The following is a 20,463-nucleotide window of genomic DNA, read 5'->3' as shown; positions in this document are numbered from 1 at the left end:
TTTGACAAAATTTGGCACGCGTTGCTGCCACCTGGTGAGTACGTATCCACCAATGGCTCAACCGCGGTTCAATTTTTGTTCAGGAGTAACGTAATGACTGGCACGTTTGGTGGGCCTGCGGCGAAGCACTTGTTGCTTTTTTTACGTCTCGAAGACGCTGCGTGTTAACAGCGTTCTATGAGGGGTCAGAACTGTTATTTCTTGTAGCAAACAAACCGGACTCGCCCACACTTAAACCAAGCTCCATTACACCGGTAAATCAGTGGAAAAAGGTATTTTTATTTCGATTACCTTCTCTGATCGATTAATTATACAAATAATCATTTTGTTTCGCTCATTATGCAAGCCGATGTCCCTTAAACACAAAACGAAACGAACCTGCAGCTAATTCTATTGCCATTTTTTTTATTCTGATAGCTCTAAAAGAGCACCTTGTATAGCATGCTCATTACAAGCATGCTATACAAGCATGCTATATAGTGAGGGGGCAGCGTTTCATTTGCTTCGCCTGGTGCTAAAACTCTCCTTGTGTATACCTCCCTCCTAACTTCCATATTCTCTCTCCCCCTTTCTGCGTAAGACGAAAACTGGGAGTACACGTGATAAATAAACGTTGTTTACTACTTCTACTACTCCCCAAATCAGAATGGGGAAGGGGGGGGGGAGGGGGGGGGGAGCATGAGCAGAGGTGTAAGCAGCTTCGGAGTGCCAGGCGCCTGTGGTGTCCGCTCACCTTTTTAGCTGCGGCGTGGTACTGGACGGCGGTGTCCAACACCATGCTACGGTGCTCCAGCTGGGCGTTGAGGTTCTTCCACGCCAAGCCGAGGTTGTGCGCCATCGCCGAATACACCTGCCACGAGAACCAGAAATTCGCGTTGAGGACACAACAGCCTTTGCGACGCGCCGAACAACCTAGAGCTTAATGTTTGCTGGTGAAGTACTAAATGTTTCTCGTGGGATAAGATGCGTCCGAATCTTCCGTGTGATGTTTGATCATCTTACACGCTAGTCGGCGTGTTCTCTCAAGCGACGGCCTAAGAAAGGTCGGAGATTTCGGTCAGCGGTCTTATTGGTAACCATTGCTCGCTGCCAAAGTTTGTCACTCAAGCGTTTAGACGGTTTTGTCTTGTTAAGTTTATTTCCATCAGTGCGCGTGAAACTAAAAAGAGCCCGTGGAATTTACACTTTTTCCTGTCAATGCAGTCACGTTGGACAAATCATGAATGAACAGGTGTGGGTTAACGGATGTGCGGATTACATAATTAACAGCACACAGATCAAGCGAGGTTTACTGTGCTTCGCACGTGGTTTCATAACTATGCAGCATGATCTTCTCAGTCGCACAGGACCTAGAAAATCGCTGGCCATTACACACATGCGGGGTTCAATATGAGTTTACCGTACTCATCAGGCCTCATTGACACGGGGGCAAAAAGCCACAGTTTGCTTAGTTCGTTCCTATGCTTTACGTAATCTTTAAACGATTCACTTTTTACCTCACAATGCGATGCCAACAAGACGACATGCCTTAAATACATACAATCGGTTTGTAGGTTTATTCTGAAACTACTTTTCTGCTCCCAGCTTCCGTAACGTTCTAGCACGTGCACGGGATCTTCATTACAGAGCTGACACTGCACTGCTACAAAAATTCAAGATGTAAGCGAAATTGTGCTTTGCCTGTGGGAGGGCCTAGAGCAGCAAATCAGGCATTATACTTACAAAAAAGAGAAACCCTTATGCGTATGAAAGCACTCAATGTATTTGCATTCACAGTGAATAGCTCTACACAGGGGTATCCAAGTTTGTCACTGATTTTTAATCATACCAAAACCTGCAGCTGAGAGTAAGTGTGCGTCATCACATTTATCCTTAGCCGCAAGAAAGAGCAGATGCACACAGAACTACTTCGGAAGCACGCAACGTAATTTTTTAATGATTTCATTGTTGAATACGATGCAACAGGTATACCACAAGTGACGTAGAAGTGGCGTGGACGTGCGTACTATGTCGTTGAACTATTACATCATGCGGTTAACGAAACAGCTATGTAAAGCGGATTTTTTAAGTGCCTTAAAAAGCACCAACAGACAAAACATGCACACACAAAAAGCAGCTCTGAAAGCAGGCCTATGACTGGGAATTTTTCTGTATCTCCCTCTTTCTTTTGGTGACAGCTACGTCAGACTGGTGTGCTGCAACGCACCTGTGCTTTGGGCTTCTGGTTGGCGATCAGCTCATCCGCTTGGCTCAGAGTTCCTCCACGGGACTCTGCTTGTTCTGCGTGCCCAGGAAACAGAGAAATGGTAAACGCCGTGGCTGACACTTCGGGTCTTGCGGTGCCACAACCCGACGTGTTCGAAAGGTACTCCAGCCCCGGAGCGTCAAGCAGTGTTCGCACAGTTGCAAGAAAATATTGCGAGGATGAAGCACAGAGTAGAAATAGATCAAACAGGTGCCTACTACTTGTACATATTTTGGGTTGCTTGAACTCATCTTTCTCTGCCCGATAACGTATGTTCGGAACATTAAAACATGAAGAAATGCTGTTCTCTAAAGAAAACGCAGAAACACCTAAGGTTGGCAGGGCGGACACGGCTGCAGTATTTCCTTCCTTTAATGCTAACACGTTTTTAAGTTTAGCTTTGCGGACCAATTAGGCGAACAATGCATTCTCCAGAACATGAAAAACATGGAAGGCGCAAGCAAACTCAGTTCTCTTTCCCACTGAAGCAGAAGAGAACCAAACAAAGGATCACATGAATTCATGTTAATTCCCTAGAACTACATACAATAGGGCGGTTGCCGGAGATGTCGTGTGGTGTGCGTCTCTATCCCAGTAGAGTTGCAATCTGGCTCCTAATAAAACTCCTCCTCCTTGCCCTCCTCCTCCCGCGTAGTGGGGAGCCTGGCAGCAAATCAGCTCCTCATTCACTCGTCACACTTGTGAAAAGTAGAATGAGCGTCTTTTATGACTAGTAAAGAGCCTTCTTCCCACTGTTGATCCCGTTCCTCTGGCTGGCGGGATCATCACCCTAACTTTAATTTCTCTCATTACGCTAGTGAGAAGTGAAGTGAGACCCGCACGAAAAGGTAATCGCTCCATCCGGACCGAACCTCTGGGCTTTAAACGTTGCGTAGCCATAATGTTCAGAAGTATAAGACCTGCCTACCTTTTCTTTTCTTTTTTTTTTTTTCGTATAGAGGCAGCTTGTGGAGCAAAAAGGAAGCCGATTTCGTCGGTGTCCCCGCTGCCAGTACGAGCCTCTCCGATAGCTTTCTCTAGAATACCGAATGTCTAGAATGACGCGACGTCTTCATCGGCGTGAACTTCGAACCATGAACTCCCCGTTCCCCTGGACCTCCGCTGTTCCGGGGCAAGCCCGCAGTGTAAACGAGCCTTGAAAGTAAGCAGTGGCCAGCTGGCGGGAGAGCCACGTACCTGCAGCTTCTGGAGCACCTGCCGATGCTGCTGCTGCAGGTGGAGTGCTTCTTCGTAGCTGCTGCCCACGTCGCTCATCTCGGGAGACAGCTCCTGGATGCGCAGCTCCAGGACATCGCCGGACTGCGCCAAAGGTCGCTTAGCGGGCCACAACGCACGCAGCCAGGGCACACACAGCGTCATGCACAGCGCTCGAAAACTACCGGCGAACCAGGGCCAGCCGACGGCACGGTCCCAACAGTCACAAACGAGCTAAAACTTCTGCAGCATGCAGCCATAACCGCTGTTCGACCCACTGTTGTGCAGAGACATTTTTGTTTAACGTTATTGTGGACGGTTGCACAGTGTGTGGTCACAGTGGCTCAGTGAGCTGCGGGTTTGAGGGCCCGTCCTCATTCTGGCCATCCAGAAGGTATGTAAACGAGAAATATGGCTGAGGACGAAGTTTTCATTTTTGGAAGAAGGAAGTTCAAGTACACTTCCGTTGGCACGTGCGTTGCACTTGTTTACGCGTGTTTGTGAATTGCAACAGCATATCTCGCTCAGTCATTAGGACAGCCAGAATCTTACATGTATACCCGGCATTAAGTCACAGTAAAAGAATCCAGTAAAAATCACATGCGCCCTTTATTGTGTTTTATCTCCTCATTTTTAATAATCCATATAAAACTTCAATGTATTTAAAACATGACTGTTATCTTAAATCAAATAACGTGCTGAATTTTCAGACGGGAGGTAAAAATAAATTTCACAGTCAAATAAACTAACTACCAGTGCACTCGCGGAAAAATGTGGTACTGAAACAGCGTGACAACTCTGCTGCCGGTGCGTAAGTGTGCGCGCATTGTCCAGAATTCTACATGAAGTCGTTACTTAGGCATAACGGTTCCCACTGGAGTAGAATCTTTCACAGCAATCGCATGTGCTCCCCCGATCGGTTTTAGGGAAAGGGGTGTTGGAATTGTCACAGGGGAAAATTGTAAAAGGGAAAACAGCCAAACCTCTCTTTTGTACGCTCACATGCCTTCATTGCTTCTACAAATAAAAATTATTACTTGACAAGAACCATTTCTTGCGATGGACTTTTATTTATTTATTTATTTATTTATTTATTTATTTATTTATTTATTTATTTATTTATTTATTTATTTATTTATTTATTTATTTATTTATTTATTTATTTATTTATTTTGGCATGCTCCGGTCAGCAGTGCTTAACAAGCTCTGTTCATGTTGGGAAAAGCGCGAACAATAGTTGGACAAGGAAGAAGACAGGACGGAGCGCTACGGACGGAGCTTCTTCCTTGTGCAAGTACTGATTGTTGGCGCTTTTCCCAACATGAACCTTTACCAACACGCCCAACTCGCAGTCCTTCTTAAGCGCTGTTGGCTGCCGTAGTCTGAAGCAAATATTTGACATGTATTTTATAAGGAAGCGAAGGGGGATGGAAACCACCCAAACAGCGAGCTTTTCATGCCAAAGGCAAGTACTTGAAATTTTTATCCAAAATAATCCGTTGCTCTATTCCACCTATCAATATTTTACCCAAATGCCGGAGGAACAGCGTGCAAGCACAGCTGTGCTGCGCCGAAACTGTGTTTACGCTCTAGCGTCTCTCGTCGGGTTTCGTGTTGGCTGCCCGGTGGACGAGCGCTCGACTAGGCAATGAACCATCACCCCTCCAAAGTTGCGCAATGCAAACAGAGCTCCCCAGAGTGCACCCTAGTTTATGGCGTCGGCGAGACGAACGCAGGAGACGACATGGCGCGCTTCCACCGACACTATGCTCTTCTCAGCCCTACCACCTTCTTGCCCCTGCTGCTTTGAAGCCAGAGGAAAGCTGGCAATACTTTTGTGACGGAAGGGGGGGGGGGGGGGGGGAGGGGACTAAGGTAGGCAAAAATATTATTCAAAAATTGAAATTTTGAGGGTTTTTACGCACCGAATCTATCCGTGTTTGCCGTAGAGGAGGGCTCCCCGGAGTAATTTTGACCACCTGGAGATCTTTAACGTGGAAAAAAAAAAAAAAACTGCGCAGGTTGTTGCGGTTGCTGACCACCACCCTCTCCGCCTCCTGTATGTACGGTTCTGACTACTGCTACCATGTTTTAAGGTGGTACGACTCCGATGGCTTTGTATGGATATAAAATCAGTGCATTGAAAGCCCCACGCATTGCACGATACAGAAAATGTAGTAATCGCAATCCCAATAATATGCTTCGGTTTTGACGTTTTAACTAGGGGAAAGCTGAAAGCAGTAGCCATATTATAAAGCAGACGCTGTAAATCATTTGTAAGCGGCACGACCGGAATTACCCCAAAGGAACAAAATAGTGCTTTTAAATACTACTCGATGCTGATTCGGTTGCGAAAACGGCCATCTATTCGCCATACATTAGAAAACCATTTCTTTGCCGGCAAAGGCGTCAACTTCCCTCTCGATGCCCACAGCGGCACAAAGAAGATAAAAGCAAAAAAAAAAAAAACACCCACTCACTTCAATCAGTACATTTTGACGTTATTCGCGCTAAATACCAGCATTACGCGCATTTAGGACTCTCCCTTACAGTGTGATGCATAGCATCATCGCGCCCCGACGTTCTTGCAATGGGCTGAAATTAAAAAAAAAAAAAACGAAGCCGATGACGAATGCTCGGGGGAAGGGGTGTCGCCTTTTTTGCCCCCACTCCTTTGTCTCCTCCTTGTGACCGCCACTGTTTGAAGCCCAGCTCAAGCGTACGTTCTAAGGATGACGTTATGTCGCTAACATCGCAAAAAAAAAAAAAAACTTGTGATCAACGCTATGCTTACTGCTGGGCCATCAAGAAAGGTGGGTCTTTCTTGCACTACACAAGCCACTGAGCATCCTCGCGATTGATTTTTTGATACTTTGGTGGCCTATATGACGGTATTTTTTATTCAATACACCTGGCAACCCTGAAGGTTTCTGAACGTTTATCGCTTGCCGGGGACCTATTCTTGACATTTCCCGACGCCGCCGTACTAGTCTGGTGCCAGAAAACCCTATTCGTATTGGTTTTCAGCTTTTATGATGAAACTATAAGCCAGTCAGAGTAGACTTTTGCAAAGATTGCAACTTCCAGCCAAAAGGGAGAGTACAGAACCCAAGGGTGATTCATTTGCCAATGGGAAAGTCGCATGACGTGCCTGAAAAGCGGCAGCGCCAATTCGGATGCCTGAAACACCAAATGCAAGGGTGGTCTACTGCCCGGAAGTCCTCGCTTTCACTCGGCGTCACTTTTTTTCTCTATTTTGGGCTGATTTAGGCTCACAGTGGCCATATCGTCACTAAAAGCCCATTTGCGACGACAGTGTCTATGAACACAAGGTACATAGGCAAACAACTTAACTGAGACGCAGGAGATATGCGCCGTGACCGAGATGAGTGCAGTTCGTGCTGCGCTCAAAGTTCGCATTAGGGAGTATAGTGATCGTCAGTGCATTTTTTGTCTGCCATATGAGCAGGCACAATTGGTGTTGTATTTATACCACTGCATTTTACCAGCACAGTTTAATCGGGTATTTATGATTTATCTACTGGAATAAAAATATTTTCCTCAAACATGAAATTCGCGATTATTTCACAAAGTTGGCGTTGTTGTAGCCTTTTTGGCTTCGACCGCCTACCCGTGAACAGGAACTGGATTTTGCTGCCTTCTCCGCAGGGTGAGCGCACTCGCTGTGAAACACCCTTTCAAGGTATGAACTGCCGACATGTTTCGTGCATCGAGGCTAGTCTTCAAAGGGTGCTTCACAGCAAGTGTGCTCATGCTGCGGGGAAGGCAGCAAAATCAAGTTCCTGTTCACGGGTGGGCGGTCGAAGCCAAAAAGGCTCATGGTTTCCTGTGAAAACGGAACCACTCCTGCAAGGACATACACATGTTCTCTCGCGATATATGTGAATGTGCATGGTGTTCGGCATCTAGGACGTCCCTCTTAGTGTCCCTGGGCCAGCCGCTCTCTAAAAGACTAAAACTAATTACGTGCTAGGCCCCTGACCTAATTCTAAACGAGCATCCCGAGCGCCAAAGCTCTAGTGACTTTCCTGGGAAGTACAGGACATGATAGGACTCTCTAAACGAGGTTACATCAGCATGCGCAATATCGTCGTCATAGTCATCGTCATCACTTCATCAAATTCATTTTTTGTCATACATCTGGTGTAGCGAACTAGGTGCCTTTGCCAGGCTAACCTCACCACTACCATTAAAGACCATACTCTCTCTCTCTCTCTCTCTCTCTCTCTCTCTCTCTCTCTCTCTCTCTCTTTCTATCTCTCTCTCTCTCTCTCTCTCTCTCTCTCTCTCTCTCTGTGAGTGCGTGCGTGCGTGCGGGCGTGTTTGTGTGTGTGCGTGCGTGCGTGTGTGTGTGTGTGTGCGTGCGTGTCTTCAGTTAGTAGTGAGAGAAACTGTTCTAGCGTTGCTGTTTTATGCTGGTGAGCGATAGTTATAAGTTTATGCCTTAGTAGGTGGAAGTTAGAAGGAAAGCTAATGCTAAATAACTGCATTACGTTCGTTTTGAACATTTCAAAGCGAATCTTTACATGGCTATGGTTCCGTGCCTTTTTCACACTCTTTGCGGCAAAGCGAACATTTTCCCCAATGCTGAGTAGAAAACGGCTTAACTCTTGTTTATCAAAACTTTCCCGAGAAGAATTATATGACAATCGGCCGCTAAGACGGATCTATCGTAACTACGAGTTTAACGCAGTTGTCATAATCAGTCATTTCACAGTGAAACGTCACAGGATTTCCGTTTGCTGTCAATGCACCGGCATCTACGGGTGGAGTATGGTTACAGAAAAGGGCTGTAAATTTTGTTTCGTTACAACTTTCTCAACAAAAATTATACTACAATTGACCGCTACAACGACTCTACCATTACACAGAGGTTCATTTGCTTGTCGTAATTACATAGCCCACATTAAATATGTTCGCACCTATGTTCAAAACTCTGTGTCACGTCTTTACACCTTCGCTCGTCCTCCACCTTCACGGAGTGGAATGGCTCATCATTTTTTCTTCCACTCTTTTCCTGAGCAAACAAATAGCGCCAAAGAGAGACTTAAGCCTGGACAAAAATACCAGCTATCGTATTTTGAGTGTTTGTGCGCCGGGGCAAACTTGCCTGAGGCGGACTGACAGTCAGGGTTGTTTCATAAGGAGCAATGCTCAAACGACATGAAGCTGGGAAGAATTGCGCTTAAAGTCGAAAGAAGAAAGAAGACAGACACTACGCTGCGTCTGTCTACTTTCTTCTTTCACCCACTATGTTTAAGCGCCAGTTTTCTAATGTACAAGTTTTCACCCTACTTATACAGCACGTAGAAATAGGCACGAGATGTAATTTCGGTAAAGGTTCTTGAGGTTCTTCTTTATTTGCCATGTAAAATACAAAAAATGCCATGAAGCTGGAGTCCATGTAGAGTTGTCGCTTTTAGAAGGCCGAAATTAATAACCAAGTGACCCGTATCAACACAAGCACGTAAGTACTTGGAAAATGGGGTGATCCGTGGTGGCCGGAAGTAACGCCATCGAAACTGGCCAGTGTACGTGCCCCAACATCTTCCTCCGTTTGCTCGTTGACTGTGCTTCAAAGTGGGGAATCGCGCCGGTCCTTAATGGTACCGTGCAAACAAAACCTTTTCTTTTTCTGTTTTCTTTTTTTTTATTTTTTTATTTTAACAGTTTTCTTTTAACAGCGAAGCTGTTTAGCAAATCGTAATTTTTTGTGTCCGCAGTTAAGAATACCAGGAAATTGCCGAGCGCGCGCACGTGAGCGCGGGTCTCGCGGCAGCAGCCCGGCAGTTAATAAAACCAAAAAATTGGCCGCGTATCTGCTCCTTTCGTTGCAAATGTCGACAAAAGACGACAGCCTTCCGTCGACTTTTGCCAAGTAAATGCCTCCCTTCGCTTTCCCGCTCACCTCTCATGCTGTTCCTCTTCCGTCGCGCTCCTCTCAAGGTAAACTCGCTAATGTTTTGCTCAAGTCTATTTAAATTTACCGCGTACCACTGCTACAGACCGGGTGCATCGATGCCAGTGCTGCCGTACGGCGAAGAATCGCGCGTGAATTGAGGCGCCCTACTTCAATGCTTATAGTACCGCGTTTCCCTAGTCCACGTGCGTTCCAAGCAGAACGTGGAGCCTATCTAGTGGAACCTTTCGTAACTGTTGCCGCTTCATTTTTTTAAATGCCGCCAGAAGCTATAGTGGCGCGGGCGACACCAGGCGACGGCGGAATGAATTTTTTTTCTGCAGTAGATTTATTATTTCATGTCGCAAAAATCAAGCATCTATGATTTTTTATAAAAGAGCACTGCAAATATCACTTGTGTATTATTTTGTTGTCTTATATTTGCGTAATGTCTTGTTCTTGTTCAACAATGTTGACAAGTGTAAACATTAATCCGGACTTAGACGAGCAGATTTAGCTGTGACTATATAAGACTATTGCGCAGGCCTTGATTTACTTTGGCCGGGTGGCGGAATCGGGTCACAGACAGACAGACAGACAGACAGACATTCAGACAGTCCAAAATTTCTGGGATTAAGTAGCCCAAGAAAGACTATCGTCTTTAAAAAGATGTCTAGTGCTCGTGTGTGAGTGCCTCGCGACGACCGCCCAGCGTCCCCTGCGCACGTTTGTCAAGCCAAGCATACACGCTTAGGGAGATTGGCCAGAATTGGCATGATGATGATGAATAAACTTTATTTGAGAAAAAAAAACTCCAGCGTTCGCCGAAATCGTGGCAACACTTGCTCGGAAAGAGAAAGACACGTCATAGCGTACGCCCCTCCAAGATGATGTCCAATCATTATAAAAAAACTAAAGAAGCTAGCACTTCTAGCAACAATGATGCTGCAGCGAGGAAGCAGATCGGTTCCAATCGTGGACTTAAACATTCGTGATGGTCGTGAAGGTTGCGTACAGCTTCGCTACCTTCAAGTCTTACGAGTTAGTGTGAGCTTCCTTCATTTTTTTTTTATCAAAAGTGATATTTTGGAATTATTCACTTTAGTGCAACCCATTTTCGCACAGCTAATATTTAGGGCGAAAGTTCGCTTTGTGTGCAGCACTAAACTTACGAGGTATTATATATGGGCCGCTTGTTGCGATTGGCTCAGGCTGACAAAATACAGCGCAAATTTAACGGGGATTATAAGCATTCAGAACGAACTATTCGCGCTTACATTTAGACTAAATTGTTTTTATAGCAGTAAGAATGCTGGCGAAAGAAAGCTAGTACTGACTAGCTAGTAGAAAGCTAGTAGAAAGAAAGCTAGCACTGACAGGAAACTCGCGCAGCGCACGCTCCGCTACTTTTGTTTCCCGGCCCTGCTCCGCAGGCAGCGCATCTCACAGCGAAAGAAGGTACGGAAGCCACGGCGACGGGCACAACGAGAGGGGACACGGCCATCCCGCTGATATGGGCCGCGCATGCTCACATTCTGCCTGCCTCAAACCAGGCGTTATTACTAGATGTCTCCCAAGCAGTGCGGAGCACGCCGCTCGAGCGTTATAGACAAGCCTTTTGCCGACTGTACGTGTTGATTATTGGCGCAAGGGCAACATTGCGTAATAAAATACGGCAGGCATACAAATCGGGCCAAACGCAGAGTGCGAGCAGTGGTCTTTGAGCGGTATCGCTGCGCCATCTTGGCAGGCGAACGGTAACCCAAGGGGTATTTTGCAGACAGCGGCAGCCTTAGTCAACCTAATCCATTTCGTTTTAGGTACCTGCCCATATGACGTCACGAAATATGCAGTGTAGCGGGGGCATTGATATTTTGGCTTAAATTGTTTAATGTCTCAGTGAATAAAGCATCGTTTGCTGCTGGACAAGCGATAAGGGTACTATAAAACAGCAAATCTTTTGAATAAAACTAACTTTTTTTTTGTCTTCATGGGCCCTTTAACCTCGCAAAAGACAAAAATAACGCGCAGGTGGTGAAATGGTGTTCAACACTTCAACATCATTACACGGATGGGCGTTGAAAAGATTACGGCACTTACATCAAGCACTGCCTTGTCTTCAGATATCTCGGGAAAGTATTTAATTAAGTCATACGAATCCAGCCAGCCTTTTTGAAGAGTGCAGTACGAAGTTTAAGCCCGTAGTGAAATATTCGCCGTGCATAGTGTCTTAGTAGAAAAAGGCGGTCTAGTGTGAAACAAACCATACGGAAGCAGAACGGCTTGAAATAGAAATAGCTTGAGGGGAACGGGGACGTATCTCGAAGGGGGGAGAAAAGACCGGCAGAGGGGACGAAAAGACGTGGTCAAAAGGTAAAAAGAAACGACCAATATTTTTTTTTTAATTACACAGAATGCTTAGCTCATGGGTGAGAGACGCATTTGGCGTCCTCCAAAAGCACGGAGGAAGCTTCTCTTTTTTTTTTTTCGAGTGTCCGCATAGAAAAAACCTATGGAACGGACCAAAAAGAAAGGTAGAATAAAAGCCCCCGCCAAGAAAATGTGCCGCCTAGCGTAGCAGACCGGCTCGTCTGGATTGTCAACACATGCTTACCGATTCGGCTGGGACCTATTTTCAACTACGGCCGGAAAACATGGCTATGTCGCAGATCCCAAGAGATCAGATTTTTCACAGAGAAGATTTCGGTTACAAATTCAAGCAAGCTAGCCGCAGTGGCTTGGCAGACAGAGCCGTTCTGTAGACCAGCACGACGTCTCCCATTCTATTCCTGGGCAGCGTTTATTTACCAGAGTAATTTTCTGTCATCCCTTATTATGGCATTGGTTCTCCCACCTTAGGTAGATCTTGAAAAGTGGGAGGGTAGTGGCAGAAACGGGTCTCTCCTGCAACGCTTTTTCCTCAATATTTACATAGTCACATCCAACCCAGGTTTAGAAAAGTCCGGATGGAGGGGCTGGTCGGAACAGAATCAAACTGAAAATTATGACCCTCCCCTCCTTTTCTAGAATTCGTCCCCAGGTCAGCGCCTGCCACCGACCTCCCCGGAGTCCCATTACCAGACACCCGTCTGCGTCTAGAGACGATTTCTATGGCCTCGAGTCGTATTGATATCCCAGACACAGGGGTGAAAGCCGTCGAAAAGCACTACGGGATAGTGGACGCTTTGAAAGGAATGCGAAAATTGGCAGTGCACAGTTCAGTTTAATTATGTTCTTTTTATGTGTTTTATACAGCACGATCACGGTATAGTTAAATGTAAATGGGATCGATGGGAGCAGCATTATAAGTCTGTAATTTGGTCAGCAAAACAGCACCAGCTGGCATCGGAAGCGTTCCGAGATATGTCCGCGTTCTTCGGTTTGTTTGGAGGCCACCTTTTTCAAGAGGGCGCTAGCTTCAAATTGAAATTTTGGGAGATGTCAAGAGCCGCGAAAATTCACCCGGCACATCAGGTGTGCCGTGGAAGGCTACACATTTATCAGACCATTCGGGAATCTTTAACGTGCGCCGAAATCCCAATACACGGAAGTTTACGCCTCTCGCCCCCGTCAGAAAAGCGGCTTACGCGGCCGGTATCGAACCCGCGTTCTTGGGCTCAGCAGCACAACGGCTTAACCACTCAGCCACCGCGGCGAGTAAGATGGCGCGAGGAAGCCTGAGTTTACTGATTCGGCTTGAAGTTTTGTCACATATTTCAGTCTGGCAAGTAGACAGTGTGTGTGCGAGTGTGTGAGGAGGTTGGGGGGATACACTTGTGCAAAGCCTTACGGCGTTTGCCCCGAAGAAACCTGCCATGTTGTTAAGCTGCTTTCAAGAAACTTTGACCGTTTGTTTTTGCGTTCGACAAATACCACACTCACGGCGAGACTCGTGGATGACATATAGTCACGGTGGGACATGAAAGGGTCATACAATAACTTTGCTCCCAGCAGACGCAAAGGCTTGTGCAACTTGACGGTATGCCTAGGGACGTCGACGGGGGCCAATTTATCGCCACGTCGACAGCTGCCGGTAGTCCTCACGCCAGTTTTCACCACTCTCGCGTTCATGAGCCAAGTTAGCGCCCCGACCTGAGACATGCAGGAAGAAAAATTGCATGCACTTGGAAAGGGTCTAACCTTCTTCAATCACCCGCCCCCTGCCGCCGCCCTGACCCGGATCGGGTACGCGGAGCACTAGTGACCTACAATTAGGAGGGAAACAACCCGAACTACGGAACACGGGGAAAGAAGAGACAGGACAGTGGTGCTCTAAAATCCCTGTGTCGTGTCTCTCGAAAATACCTGCAGTTCATCACGGGTCATTCTTCAGCGACAGGCCATGGCAAGCTTCCAGACCGATAAACGCGCTACGTTTAAAACGGAAACTCGCGGTCGTTTCCTGCCGAATGCGAGTTCTGTTTACAGCCCAATACTCTACCTATCATACTACAGTGCGAGCACAATTCCAACCTTCCTCCTCTCCGATCCGCTTTTCCTGCCCCTGAGCTGTGGGAGTACCTGGTGACCAGCGGCTATCTGGGCGTCCAGGTACTCTTGGCCTCCAGAGCAAAGGACATTTTCTGCTCATCTGATAGATTCCTAAACTAGGGAGCCACTCCCACTTCAGGGGTTCAAATAAACGATTGTCCCTAAGCCGCTTCGAGTGCCAGGTGATTAGATTTATAGCAGACCGAGGAACCGCTCCCGGTACGATGGGCCGGTATGGCGCTGAGGCCAACTGTTCAACCGCAAAAACAAAGTCGGGCCTTGTTCGCATGCGCAGTATCATCGTGCGACAATGAGAGCCGCATCAATACCAGTATTGCGGTCTACTTGAACTCTCTCGTATCGCAACAATTCTACATGACCTCGTTCCTGGGATTTCTCTTACACACCGGTTTGCAGTTGCACTTGAGCGCATCATATGCATCTACCGGGACGGGCGAAATCCGTGCACGCGTACTCAAATAATAGGACAGTCGCACACGTTGCACTGAATAAAAAAAATGTAGTTTCTCATGCAACGGCCAAGTGCTTCTACTGCGGCAAAATTGATACGACGAAGTTCAAGCGGTTTAGCAAATACTTTGACAGCTGGGCTGCCTGCGCTGAAGATCTGTCGACGCAACTCGTGCTTTAAAAAAAAAAGGACCGATCATTGTTAAATACTAACTTTTTCTTACAACTATAACCACTGCGTTTTAAAGGGCAAGGCTTTCATTATTTCGAAAGTGGGAATCTGTGAGCGGGCCAAACGGAGGAGTAAAACGCGTGTACATCCTACCAGGGGAAGCGTGTTGGTCGACGGAACAATGTTGCAAGCAACGGCACGCTTTCCGACCTCCAAGTATATTGCAAACGAGGAGAGCGTGGGAGCTTATTCTCACAAGCGAAACTGTGATTCCGGGCACTCTATACGAAAGCCACCTATAGATTAGGCTCTGGCTGTATACTCGGTAGGGCAAGTTATCGTCAGGCTTTAAGAAAAGCAACAGCAACACGTCATCCGCCCATGAATGCTCTCGTCACTGCCTTCGCGTATTACTATAGCTTCCCTGACGTACCGATAGGGAGCACAGGACCCGACGGATTTATAGGGGTCTTTTTCCGTTTATTTTTCACCTGCGTCTGGCGTAGCAACCCAGTGTATCGCTAACATAAAGTAACCTTCATCGTAAACTATTGCATCCCCTATTGCACACATGGCAAGGAGTATGTTTGGAGCTGCTCGCATCGACTGCGTTGGATGTGCACTACGTCCTTTGTTTACCGAGCGGCGAAACTAAAAAAAAAATGCTGCTAACGTGTATACGTAGCAAGAAACACAACCGTCGCGAGGAAATTGCTACGTACCGGCGTCCTAAGGGGACCACAATTTCGATCCACAATGGCAGCGTGCGATCACCGATTAGCTTTCGTTTCAGTAGCGTGGTTTTTCTGTAGAAAATGTTTTTTCAACTCTCTGTGGTTTGCCTCGTGCCGTTTTCTTTCCGTTTCTTTTGATTGATGGACCGGTTTAATTGGATACAATTGTATGGTTTCACCAGGATCGAATGTGTAATGGTAAGCGTAATGTACTGGTGCTTATGCAGAAAAACGGTATGTGACCCCTTCGGCCCCTTCCGGCCCCTTCCTCACTACGGAGTTAATTGCACATTTTAATAAAATAATGACCTAGCCGGGAAACCAATTTTGGCGCCGACTACTGGCATTGTGATTTCCTGCGCTGGTCATCTTTTTTCGTAGAATCGAAATTCAAATGAAGCTATTTACACTGTAGTGCCTATTCTTTCGGCCATGTGAGAAAAATATCAGTGTGACATGCTTAAATATGCCTCTGCCATGCCCTTAACCGTAATTATATAGCTGAAGTTAGTTGTTATTCAACATGTCTTCAAGTACGTGCACCCAAGTCCCCCTTTCACTTTCCCCCACCGGCTTTTTCTCTCGACAAAGTGTACAAAGTCAAACGCCTTTACAAAGGCAACGAAAATTTTCGCTCGCGGGGAAAGCCTGAGAATAGGTAGGGGGAAAGCTTGTTCTGAGAGGAAAAGTTAGCATTCAACTCTGTTGGTGGCGCCACCACGTCGCCGTCGACCATTCTGCCCCTGGCCTTGCCTTCGCTCGGCTGCCACGCCGAAGAACGCTTCAGCAGGTTCGCAGGCTTATAAGACGGGCACCGTCCCGTCCTGTTTGCCTCCCGGGGACTGCGTGCAAGCGAGTTTCTCACATCCTGGCAGGGCGCGAGCCGGCTGAAAGCGCTCGGGTAAGCTGAATGAGAAGAGCGGAAGCGTAGGGGCGCAGGAAGGCCGGCAAGCAGGTCAGACGCTCTTGGCGGCCTCCGTGCGCTCCTTTCCACCGCCCCGGTGTATAAACAGACGGCCATAGTCAGCACGGACTGCAAACAGCACCCCTAGCATTTTTTTTATTACTGTTTGGCATTAACGAGGTTTTCAAGACGGGTTTAGCTCCTCGGATGTCAACGCTACTAGCAGGGACGACCCTGCGATTTGCTGTTGTTCGTTCTTTCACGTGAAATTCTGCAGAGCGGACAGGGAGGAGGGGCAACCAGAGTGGTGTCACTAAACTGCGCAAAGCAAGAATTAACATGGGCATCGCACATTTTTAAGCTCCTTATAGACCTTCAAATAAAGCGCATGGAGCAAGCAGTTAACCTCCGCGCGGATCTAAACGTGCAACAAGGTCTATTTTGCACTTATCAAAAGCGAGGTAGTGGGTAGAGGCGTCGTGTGTTAACCTTGCATTTGAGTGCCTGGTACCCAGACAGTAAGAAAACACAAACCATGGCGTATTTACGCTTCGAGCACAGCGAGTGGAAGTGAATTTCTAGTCTGTGGTGGTTAATTCAGACAACAATATTTATTACACCGTTAAATGCTTTCTCCGAGGCACTCGACTCGGCCAAAATGACGTGGAGAGCAGTTTAGTTAATGACACAATTCAGAATGGTTTTTCTGAAGTGATCGGGCCAGGATTTGATGACCAATTTTGTAACCACTTTTGCATGATACGTGGATTTCGTCAGGCTTTTGTTTAATGTAAACGCTGACGCCATACTCACCGTCAGTGTGCCGAGGTAGCACGCTTAAGGTGCTGTCGTCACACGGCGGAAAGTTAACGGTTTGGGTCGTGATTCCGGACATTTTTCTCCTTAAAACGCCCAGACTTTATGAACAGGAGGCGCGGTAGAATCACGTGCCCCGATCGAGGCACGCAGCATTGAACGGTGGGGAATGAACCGGCATTGCAGGGTACTCGCTTGTAGCCACTGCTCACCGCTATCTGTGGTTATGTTATGGTTGACCGGACGTTACTTGCGCGCATAGTGAAAAGTTTGAATCCGGTAAAAATTTGGTCGAGAAATTCATCGTCGAGCATCGGTACTAACGTCGGCTGAATGTAGGTAAAGAGACCGCAGACGTCGCAAATAAATCGAAATTCTTCTTGCGGAAATTGATTTTTGAGTCGGCGTCCCATTCAGAGCGAGTGCTTCTGCGTGCGCTCTGAACGGAATACCTTTTCTACTGACGACGGACATGAACCAAATTGCCGAGGATGCTTTAAAAAGTCCTTATGCTACTCCCTCATGCCGTCTCCTCGCCTCAAGGGCCGAAATTTTTTGCTGACGCCTCCATTTGTACTAAATAAAACGAGGACTATGATCCATATTACACCTATAGACTACGCATTAAATTCCAGTGAAGACCCGCCGCGGTGGCTCAGTGGCTAAGGCGTTGCGCTGCTGAGCACGAGGTCGCGGGTTCTATTCCCGGCCGCGGCGGCCGCTTTTCTGATGGAGGCGAAAAGCAAAAACGCCCGTGTGTACGAGATTTCGGCGCACGTTAAAGATCCCCAGGTGGTCAAAATTAATCCGGAGCCCTCCACTACGCCGCGCCTCATCGCCTGCGTTGCGTCGGCGCGTTAAACCCTGCAATCAATCAAATTCCAGTGAAGGGGTACTCAAGTTATTTCGTCCGGAAATGTTAATACAGCGTGCGCTGATCAGACTGCGTTCTAAAAATCTCCCGTACGTTCTCTTCGCCGCAGCGTTCCAGAATGTCCATTCACTGCGATACACAGTAAAAATGTATGGAATATCGAGACACTGCGTGCAATTTTAAGCAGAAAAATGCCGGCTGCGCAGCCACATTTGTCTGTTGTACAAGCAGGTCGTTTTGCATTTGCAGTGCCCAAGCGAAGGTTCTGTTTGTGTGCGTGTGCGTGCGCGCGCGCGTGCGTGTGTGTGCGTGCGCGCACGCGCGCAAAATTCCGAAAGCTTTCGGCGTTTAGGGCCTGTTTTTATGTACGTACGTACTATTTTACGAACAGTGATTAGAGATCATTGTTATTATTAATAGCAATATTCTTATTCCTCATTCTGGGGAGTCGCGGGGAAGCGGACCGATGGAGGTTCCGAGAGTGTGATGAGAAACATAGAATCACAAACAACCTCAAGCTGTAGCGATTTTTTGGGCGGGGTAGGGGATCACCGGCATGAGATGATGCATTCAGTCGGGCACGGATTTGCGAGGGGCCGTCAGTGCGCATGCTGAGCAGCCTTTCCCTGAAATAAAGGATAATTTTTGCCAATGATAAAATTTGCGTGTTCAGGTTTATTTTGAGGGCTCATTAGTCGCTGGTTGTTCACTTTAACTCGGTGCGAAGCTTTCTTTTTTCTCAGTCGACGCAAGCTGCTTTCTCAAAAAAAAAAAAAAAAACATTTTTCCTTGCCTAAGCAGCGCGCAGGAACACGTTAAACCCAAGGGGCATTACTGCAGGCACTGCTTCATTCCTTCTTATGCTTCAGGGCTTCTTGAGAAGCCTTTTTTTTTTCCTCCATCCGTTTTCAGTCCAGTATTGGTAAAAATTCGTAGGGAAGGTGGATGCCCGTGCTGCAAACATGGCTGACAAGACAGAGGGAGGCGGGTTCCCTTCCAGTCACGCCTTGACAAGTTCTCACTGTGAGTGCAGATCCTCTCGGCTTATCTTAGTTCAAAAGGGATGCGCGAACGAGGGCGGCAGGTGCAAAAGGCGAGCATCGCTACGGGATCGCGCAGCTGTCATAGACGGGCCGTGCTTCGTGCACAGAGAGCGCCGCGTCGGCCGACGTCGCGAGTGGCCGGTTCCGCAGAAATGCCTCCTGTACGGGGCCGGAGTGCGCACGTGCACCATCTCTCAGTCGCACGGAGAGCCCCTGGAAATTTGGCTCCCTTCCAGCGGCCATTATTTTTATGCCACTTCTCGCGGCACCTGCCCATGCAGCCAGCGAATCCGCCGGCCGCCGGAAACTGGGCCCGCGCATGTCCACGCGCAATGGCTCGGCATTGATCCTGCCGACCCTGTAGCCGATACCTGGCTGCAGCTACAGCCGACGGTCTCGGGTGGCCCACGCACCCGTCGTGCCCCTCCTTCGTGCGGCCGGCCGGTTCAAGAGCGCGCGGTGTCAAGGTGCCGGGTGTCAAGGCTCACCTGCAGGAGGGCGATCACCAGCCGGGTGTTTCCCGACTGCACCGCGATGCTGCTGATGGTGGTGGTGGAGGCGGTGCTGTTGGTGCTCGCCATGGCTCGGGTGCGGCCGCCACCTGCCGCGGGTCCAGCGGGTCAACAACACGCGTGTTGTGGTGCCGCTGCTGGCAACTTACACGAGTCGGAACTCCCGGGGTCGCAGCCGCTCCTCTCGGGTCGCCGCCAGTCTGAAACTGGGCCCAGCCGCCAAATTTAGGCAACGCCCCGGGCCACGTGGCCCGCGCTCGAAATAGCGGCCGCCCCCCGTGCATATGGCCGCCGCCGCAGCATGGCCGCCGCCGCGAACGCTTCGGCGGCGGCTCGGCTACGGCATCGCCGCGGGCGGGAGTGGGCGGCATGTCGGCCCAAGTACAGCACCCGCGCTCTTCTGTCCGCTCGTCCAGGTGGTGCAAGCGCAGTTCAAGCAACTCTTCTTGACAGCAGGCCGGCAGGAGCTAGGGGCAGTAACCTTCTCTCGACTCTCAGTTCATCAATGCCACCCTCCTTGTCTTCTCGCCCTTGATTTTGCGCACAATACTTTCAATTGACCTGTTCTGTCGTAGTTTCGTATAGTTTTGTCGCCGTTCAGTGCACAGGTTCTCACCTCACTTACCTCTTTTTTTCACTCGTGTTTGTAATTACACGTACCGTTGTAATCGTCTCATAAGAAATACGAAACAGCCAAAAACTCACATCTGCGCAAGCGCGCGGTGAAACCATTATGTGGGGACGCTTTAACCACCCCTCATGCATGCGCGTTAAGAGCCTCTAGAGCACTCGAGCGAGTTGTTCTTTAGAGTTTCAGACAGACATTCTATAAAAGCTCTTGACACAAGCAATTTTTAAGGCTGAGAGCCAGTTATAAAAAAATTGTTATCTGAATCTACAGCCCGCAGGATTTGAGGTAGTCTGTATGTAGTTGAAAAAGTGCGGAGCAGGATCCTTATGGTCATATAATTTGTCTTAGTTGTGGCCCTAAACCCTATGCATTCACTCAAAACCGACTTCGCAATGCTTCTTCCCTAACGTAGCCATATCTCAGAAGGAGGCAAAG

The 20,463-nt window shown here is 48.0% G+C and overlaps 1 protein-coding gene across 1 annotated transcript in view; it reads right to left on the bottom strand.

Annotated features, from left to right (window-relative positions):
- Positions 1-19,671, bottom strand: part of LOC144155903 (uncharacterized) — a 57,323-nt gene extending 37,652 nt beyond the window's left edge. The window contains exons 1-3 of the mRNA XM_077687612.1: positions 19,547-19,671; positions 19,374-19,486; positions 3,443-3,565 (exon numbers count right to left, since the gene is read on the bottom strand). Coding sequence (XP_077543738.1) covers positions 3,443-3,565; positions 19,374-19,466 — 216 coding nt within the window. The 5' untranslated portion in view covers positions 19,467-19,486; positions 19,547-19,671. The remainder of the gene's footprint in view (positions 1-3,442; positions 3,566-19,373; positions 19,487-19,546) is intronic.
- Between the last annotated feature and the right edge of the window lie 792 nt (positions 19,672-20,463).

The sequence above is a fragment of the Haemaphysalis longicornis genome, unplaced genomic scaffold (assembly GCF_048455015.1).
Source record: "Haemaphysalis longicornis isolate Haplotype H1 unplaced genomic scaffold, Haemaphysalis longicornis Haplotype H1 scaffold_1, whole genome shotgun sequence".
Classification (NCBI taxonomy): Eukaryota; Metazoa; Arthropoda; class Arachnida; order Ixodida; family Ixodidae; genus Haemaphysalis; species Haemaphysalis longicornis.
The sequence above is the reverse complement of the archived record's forward strand: the minus strand, read 5'-3'. Positions and strand labels throughout refer to the sequence as shown.